Source organism: Aptenodytes forsteri, unplaced genomic scaffold (assembly GCF_000699145.1).
Source record: "Aptenodytes forsteri isolate BGI_AS27 unplaced genomic scaffold, ASM69914v1 Scaffold57, whole genome shotgun sequence".
In the NCBI taxonomy this organism is placed as follows: Eukaryota; Metazoa; Chordata; class Aves; order Sphenisciformes; family Spheniscidae; genus Aptenodytes; species Aptenodytes forsteri.
The window spans coordinates 1,343,151-1,351,145 of NW_008796220.1; the positions used below are offsets into that span (position 1 = coordinate 1,343,151).

The 7,995-nt window shown below is 42.5% G+C and overlaps 1 protein-coding gene across 1 annotated transcript in view; it reads left to right on the plus strand.

Moving 5' to 3' along the window:
* The window catches only part of PKHD1 (polycystic kidney and hepatic disease 1 (autosomal recessive)), a 289,357-nt gene that overhangs the window by 8,682 nt on the left and 272,680 nt on the right, over window positions 1-7,995 (plus strand). The window contains exons 6-10 of the mRNA XM_019474554.1: window positions 1,346-1,424; window positions 3,640-3,714; window positions 4,955-5,019; window positions 6,031-6,070; window positions 6,644-6,714. Of these exons, the coding sequence (XP_019330099.1) occupies window positions 1,346-1,424; window positions 3,640-3,714; window positions 4,955-5,019; window positions 6,031-6,070; window positions 6,644-6,714 (330 nt within the window). The remainder of the gene's footprint in view (window positions 1-1,345; window positions 1,425-3,639; window positions 3,715-4,954; window positions 5,020-6,030; window positions 6,071-6,643; window positions 6,715-7,995) is intronic.

The following is a 7,995-nucleotide window of genomic DNA, read 5'->3' on the forward strand; positions in this document are numbered from 1 at the left end:
GGGACATGGTTTAGTGGGCATGGTGGTGTTGGGTCGACGGTTGGACTCGATGATCTTAGAGGTCTTTTCCAACCTCAATGATTCTATGATTCTAAGGGGAGAGAGTCTGCAGCACTGGGTACAAGAGAAGTGGGTAACGCACAGTGAGCAGGTTATTTTGTACTTGGCTTCTGCAGTCCAACTCTGCCCGACTAGAAACGTGTTGTTCAGCAGATGGATAGGTCTAAGCAGTCTCAACTCTTGAGTCATCTGACCCTATTTATTTAGTAATAGATTTAAGAAGAATTAGCTATTAGGTGATGATATTGTAATGCCATACAGACCTTTTGGTTAATGGGGCTTTAGATCAGACTTTAAAGTTACATGAGAAGACAGTCACTGTTTTTGGTCTAAACAGTTAACTGGCGTATGGAAGACTTTTTTTCCCCTATTTCTATTCTGTTTGTATTTGCAGGCTTCTTTAGAGAAAATTGAAATGCTGATTTCCAAAGTCAAGATTAATCAAAACATTTTGGTCTCTCAAGAGTGCAGAGAGGTACCTAGATGATTAGATCATATAGATGCTCCTAAATCTAAGTCCGTCCCTCATTTCCAATTATTTTCAGGTGCAGTTCAGCTCCAGATTCTCATGCCTTGCTTTAGGGTGTCTGTGTGGAGGTTTCTATGTGTTAGCTGCATGTTTGACCCCCCGGTGTAGTCAGTGAAGAACATGAGAGTAACACTAAGTGTCTAGTGCTCTTTGGGATGTCCTGGAGCATGAAGGACCTGCATGGAGCAGGAAGATATGACACAGAACCAGGAAGACTCATTCCCTTCTGGAGCCACAGTGGGAGGATAGGGTGCCTCAAATGATTTAAGACACCTCTGTGCAGGCAACTGAACCAAGCTGTCACCCAGTGTGGTCAAGGGAGTGCTGGGAGTGATTCAGCTGGCCACATATATGCTGAGGTCCTTCTTTAAACCTTGACCCTGTCTAGTGTACAAATGATGTCATTTTGGTTGCCTCATGAGGTTCTACAGTGGAATTTGGTTAGAATGTGGGGTTTAGTTAACAGAAGAGTTGAGGAAAATGTCTTCTCAGTACAAATACTAGAGATCCCCTGAAAAATCAGGAATGGACTTTTTTGTGGGAAACAAAGACGTGTGTTTTGGGAAAAGTGAATTAAGTGCAAAGTCACCTTGAACTATGGTAGAAGCTGAGAGTAGACACCAGTGCAGCCAGTTGGGCACCTCTCTGCAAAATTTGCGAAGACCAAGAATTTCTTTTGTCCAGCTCACAAAATCTGCAAATACAAATTCTCTGCTTTTAAAAGACTTTCTTCAATTTCTATTTCCTTTCAAACAGGAAATTTAATAGAGATCTATGGGAAGACAATTGCTGGAAGATATGAGACCCTAGACTTCAATGTGGATTATATTGATGGGTAATTATATATAGGCTGCTATCTGACCCAGTCCCTGTAAATTGATGTTTCTTCCATCAGCCTCCTTGACAGCAATAAATTGCAACCAGTTGGCCCAGAATTGCCATTTACTTCCTTTGTGGTTTATTGCAGCTCATGAGTTGGGCTCCAGCAAACTTTGTTAATCTAATTGCAACTGGTCCATTAAGCTAGTTGGTTTGTTTACTGGCAGCACAGTCAATCACAGCTCAGTGTGAATGGTACTGTAATTGTGTCTGGTTGCTGTAGATTTTATTTTGGCTATCAAATTAAAATTTAACTAATTAAAATAATGTCAGAAGCTAAAAGTTAAATAAATTTTCCCTTCCATTTGCATTTTTAGAAAAACTATTTGTTTGAAACAGATGCTCTGGTGAGTCAGAAGACAAAGCAGAAGTATTTTGAGACAAAAGGCTTTGTTGTTCACTGCTTTAAACCCTCTCTGGTCACTTCCTTGTTCTCAAGGAAGGTTTGATTTTTATTTTCTGTTGCTTCTGTGGCTACGTGCAATGGAGCAAAGCAGGTAGATTTTAAAAATTTACTTCAGGCCAGCAGTATTTTAAGAGGAGTGAATCAAAAAGGAGCACGAACGCTGACCTGCCGTCTGTCATATGTATTTCCATATGTATGGAAGTGTTCTCAGGTACTACTGAATTATGATTTCCTTGCACTTGTGTCAATGGCAGTGAGGAACTAAGCCCAGGTGAGTATTTTAAAGATAAAGTATTAATCTATAATTACTGTGCTGGCATTTTAAGGATCATTTCAGGAGCCAGGGAAGGTGTGTATTCTCAGTAGTCAGAAATTTTGATTGCAGCAGCAGATATTTAACCACTAGCTGCTTTTTAACTACTTCTCAGGCTGAATGGAAATGTCCCTTGTTAAGTAACTAAATTCTCTGCTAGTGAGAATGGAAGTCCAGTGCAGATTCCTGCCATACCAGCTGCACCCGGTTATCAGCCCTACATTTTTGCTCACTGGATGCACATTAGATCCTTTGTTCGATATTAATTATTGTTTTACCTGCCTCTAGTGGAACTGTGAAATCTTTGATCAGTGGGAAGAAAGGCTGGTCTGCCTGACTGCAGGTTGGACGGGCCTGCATGCTCCGTTTGTAGATTACTCATTTACAGCTTAACCTCACTGTCGCCAAAAAGGAAATGGCCTCAAAATCTTAGCATACCAGACAGGTTCACATCATAGCTTCACATGAATAATTTGCCCATTTTTGGTGTGTTAGTAAATATGTACCAGGTGAGGACTTGGACTTGACCAGAGCAGTCTGTCACTCAGTCACACTGATTCAGGATTTGGAACAAAAAAGAGAACTGTTTTTATGCTTCCAAGGGTGTTCTGCGCCCTTTTCCGTGCTTTGTATGGGATGCAATGGAACCAAATGTTTTGCAGCGCTGAATTTTTTTCTGTTCATCCTTAAAAAGAAAGGCATCTCAATATCAGCAAGCTGTATTAATAAAAGCAAACTCTTGATAAAACCTCATAAAACTACACTCTGAAGCATGGGTAATAGCAAAGTGTTTGCATTACAGGTTTTAATTACATATTTTCCTTAATTGCCTGTTAATTCTCAAAGAAGCATTGCTACCCTTTGCTTATTATGCTATTTACTGTGAATTTATTGCTCCCACCTGATTTCTCCTTTCCTGTGGAAGTTGTCTCTTGCCATATTGGTTCTTTAAGGTGGGGATACTTGGATTTGCTATTAGGAGCTTGGATGTTTCCTAGCAGAGGTTTTTTGTAGTGTTTTCCCTCAGTGAAATAAAGAAATGCCTGAGCTGTATCTTGAAGCAGTATGGCTGTACGAGCATGATGCTGCACTTGTGCTGCCTGCTGCTTCTGGAAGGTAAGGGTGAGTGTAGTCCTCCTGGGTCTCAGACTACCTACCCTTTACTACAGGGAGGAGGCATCAGGTTGTTCAGAGCTAGCTGTCTCAAAGGTGGTCCTGCCACAATCTTTACAGAGGTGCAGTTCCTGCAGTATTTGGGGAATATACTTTGCAGGCTGAGATCTGAGAGATCAGGGTTTGTCCAGTTTTCTAGGAGGTTAATAAATGCTAGATACAAGTGAGGGGAAATTCCTGTCCCATTTGAAAATATTCGCTGCTGATTTTAACAGGATCAGGGTTTTGTTCGTGAAACTTTGTTGTATCATATCTCATCTTTCCTGTCCTTTTGCCTAGACCAGCTATCCTTGTGGCGGAAGGAGACGGATGGACCAGTCTCTGCTCGTTTGCTGACAGGCGAGCTGGAAGCATGTCAGTTCTTGACTTGCCTTTGGTTTGTGTTGGTGCAAGGGCTCAGCACAGCTTGTGCACAAAAATTTTCTTGGCTTTTGGAAAAGCTTTTCTGCTTTGGCTTAAGATGGAGGGGGGACCATGGGGAGTTGACCATATGGTCTGTGACAGGGGTGGGTGAAAGCTGCTGGCTCACTGTTGTTGTAGACATAACCAGGCAGGGCCAGGGGCTGTTCTCTGGCCCAGAAATGATATACTATGCCCTGGCCGCATCTGTTCTGTTCAAATCTTTAGACTCCAAAACAGGGTAGCCATTTCCAAGCTACCTATTGTCATTGTCTTCAGTCAATAGTATTGTCTTCAGTCATATATAGACATTAATTTGAAAGATGGATTAGCTGATCTAAGCCCAGACTGGGCAAGTAGAGCTTTAAAAATTTAACAGCATAGGCAGACAGGTTCTGGTGCCTGGGCCCCGGCCCTGTTCATTTATTGATATTAATGTACCCTTCTCTTCTGTAAGTTGCAGGAGACCCTTTAGACTGCTGGTCTTGCACCCTGCTGAATTACAGAAAAAGCCATGGGTTCTGCAGCGGCATTTCTTTTATGAATGATGCACTTCTCACAGTGCCTGTGAGCCCTGGAAAAGGGAGGCTGCTTTTACAGGGAACCAGGGGAAAAACCTGCTCCCGCGGAAGTCAGTGCTAAGACTCCTGGGGTCCTCAGGGGGCCCTCTTATTGCACTGCAAAATTCCTCATGGCTCCCAGGAGGGGGACTTAAATGCAAATGTTAGTTGATGATGGGACTTGCATCGTTCCATGGCTCTGGAAGCTTGATGTAATGCCAGCATATCTGGTTTAATTACTATCTGCTCCTACTTACAGATTAGGGACATGCAGGGGAGCAAGTAGAGGGGAAACACTTTTGTCCTATTCACCCTCACCATGTGCCCAGACTTGTCTCCCCTCAGCTTTTATTTCAAATGAGGGTTCTGAAGGTCGCCAACAGGATCAGCTTCTGGAAACAAGCTGGAGCACTGTGTGTTGCTGGAGGCATTCTCCTAAGCTGCTGAACTCTTGATCATCAGTGGGGAGATGGGTTGTTCCTCTCCCATCTCACCTGTTTCTCTCCCTTTTTTCTAAAGGGAGCCAAGTGTGACTAGCTTAGATGTATAAGCCCACACCTTTTGGTTAGATGATTCTCACTGTATTTTGCTCTTTTTGCTCCCAAGGCTCAGAAAAGTCCTTTGTCTCTCCACAGCTACCCTATTCGGGCAGAAGATGGACTGGGGACCCTGCAGTGTCGGGTGGAAGGGGACCATATAGGTTGGTGAAAAGGGGTAAAAAGCATGGGGGTTTGTATTCCTGCAACTTCAGAGGGCAGAGGGAGGGTGTCAATCATAAGTTCCTGTTCTGTCTCCAAAGTTAGGAATGTGGCTCAGGGCTGAGTCCACAAAACCTGCTTCAGATCAAGGCTTAGCAGTCTTCAGCATAGCCGCTGTCGTGATTTGCATCCTCTGCGCAGCTTTGGAGAAAATGAAGTGCGATGCTCAAGTGAAAGCATGACATGATGTGGACATTGCTGACAGCAACAATGTGATTTGGAGTCTTTGCTCAGTTTATTACTTTTACTTTAATCCTTGTATGTGGACCTTCCCTTTACTGCTTTATCAGAAGATAAATTGGGTGCTCACTTCTATTCACGGTCTCTCTGGTAGCAGGTTGGATCCCTTTCATTTTTCCTTGCTTCCAAGCACTCTGAAGAAGCTTCTGATTTCTTTTGGAGGCTTTTAGTAGCAAGCTTCCTGATTGGGAAAGATGATCTGAGTTAAATATATAAAATAGAAATGAATATCTAGCTCTCACATAAACACTGATGGCGCAATACAATAGCCTAAGCTTTTGAGATATCTTGGGGTATCTAGGAGTTCTCCAGTGGGGTGTCAGATAATGGAGGTCTTGAAGGAGGTCTGTACCTTCCTAGCATGGCAAGTGAGGTCAGATAGGATCCACAGGATCCAAGATGACACAAAGCACTTATGCTTAGGCAACCAAATCCTGCTCCTGAAACTCAGCTTGCAGGTTCAGGTACATAACTGTATGTATCTACAGTATAGTGTCTACCTACTGGCTAAGGCTCTAAGCTCCCTAAGCTGATATTCGGTTCAGTTCCTGCACACGCACTCTGCTGAAATCAGCACGGTTATACTGTTGTAAGGAAAGTATAAGGAAGAGGAGAATCAGGCCCAGGACACCTGGACAAGGTTTGGTAGGATGCACTCTTCATGGAGCCCTCCACGCTTCTGCCATAAAGCATATTACTTTTCTCTCCTCCAGGGTCCCACAATGTTAGCTTCTCGGTGTTTAACAGAGGAAAGTGAGTAAAAGAATCTTTTTCTCTCTTTTTCTGTGGTTTTGCATGGGGGGGACAGCTGCATTTGAGTCCAGGATAAATGCATAACATTTTTACTGAATCTTGTGTTTCATTGCTTAGAAATGAGGTTTTGCTATCTTGAGAAAACTATCATCAGATTGGGAATGAAAAGGGAGAATCTTTCTCCCCCAAAGCATCTCTGCTTTGGGGTTTTAATACTTTAGCTTCAGTGCCCAAAGCATAAGTCATCTGTTAAGCCTAGCTGAATAAAATCTTTTCACCTTGCTTTTAACTCTTCATCCAAATGGGAAAGAATTTAGCCATAAAAGGAGGTGAAAATGGCTGCACACCATCAAAACCATACTTTACAATAGGACAGTACTTCCAATAAAGAGTTTCAACCATGTAATGGAGTCTCTTGAATCAACGCCTCAATGTGCTTGGTGAAAGGTGTTGTTGGTCCTTGTAGAAATGTTCTGCTGTTCCTCTGGAGAGTGAGTGTCCAGCTCTGGCAAAAGAAGGTCTACTTTAACTTAAATGGCCAAGGATCTCTCAGGCATTTTCTCTCTCTTGCAGGTCAGCAGTACACAAAGGTGCTTGGCTCATCAGTGCCAAACAGGAGCTTTTCTTGTATCAGACACATTCAGGTATTGCACTGATCCACCTCACTGGCTGCGCTGTCTCTTGGGAGTCCCAGCATGGTCTAAGGAAAGACCTCTCACTGTTTCTCTTCCCAAGGATGTAATCCTGTTGTGTCCTCAGTTTAGGTTTGCCACTCCCATGGTATGGGTTTGACTACACAAAAAGCTGCAGAACAAAAATTTCAGGAAGACCAGATTTATGTGCTAAGGCTGGGTGTGCTGCCAAGGGCTGTATCAGACAGGGATATAGAATCATAGAATCATAGAACCATTGAGGTCAGAAAAGACCTCTAAGATCATCGAGTCCAACCGTCAACCCAACACCACCATGCCCACTAAACCATGTCCCTAAGCGCCTCATCTACACGTCTTTTAAATACTTCCAGGGATGGGGACTCAACCCCTTCCCTGGGCAGCCTCTTCCAATGTTTAACCACTCTTTCAGTAAAGACATTTTTCCTCATGTCCAATCTAAACCTCCCCTGGCGCAACTTGAGGCCATTTCCTCTTGTCCTCAAGGCGAGAGGAAATATGTTTTAATATGTTTGAACTTTTCAGTATGTTTGAACTCTGTCTGTTTTGTACAGCCTAACCTGAGACAGTCAGCCATGGAACAGCAGAATGACAGGATTTGGGATGATGTTGCTTTATCATTGTTCCCCGTCTTGTCAGATCAGCAGTAGACTTGAGGTGTTGCATCTAGAGAAGCTTTATAACACCTTTTTCCCTTAAATCGCACTGTATTTGGTAAGATTGAGTTTAGAAATGCAGTCCTTAGGATGAGAGAGATCCCACATCAGCTACAAGGAGGAGATGATGTTCAGCCACTCCAAGAATTGAGTTCTGGATAAATGGTGAATGGCAGGTTACTGCACCATTATTTAAAAAAAAAAAAAAAAAAAAAATTAAGGTACATTAACAATAATAACCTCCACGTGACATTTCCAGCTATATTGTAGACAGCAGACAATGAAATCCTGAGCACCCGCTCAAGATTATGGTCATGGGCAAATAGTGTCCAAGTGTCATGGTTTAATCTCAGTCAGCAACTAAGCACCACGCAGCCGCTCGCTCACTCCCCCCCACCCAGTGGGATGGGGGAGAGAATTGGAAGAGCACAAATGAGAAAAACTCGTGGGTTGAGATAAAAAACAGTTTAATAATTGAAATAAAATTATAATAATAATTGAAATAAAATGATAATAATAAAATAATAAAATAACGAAATAAATTGATAATAATATGATATATAATATATATAATATATAATATATAATATGATATAAG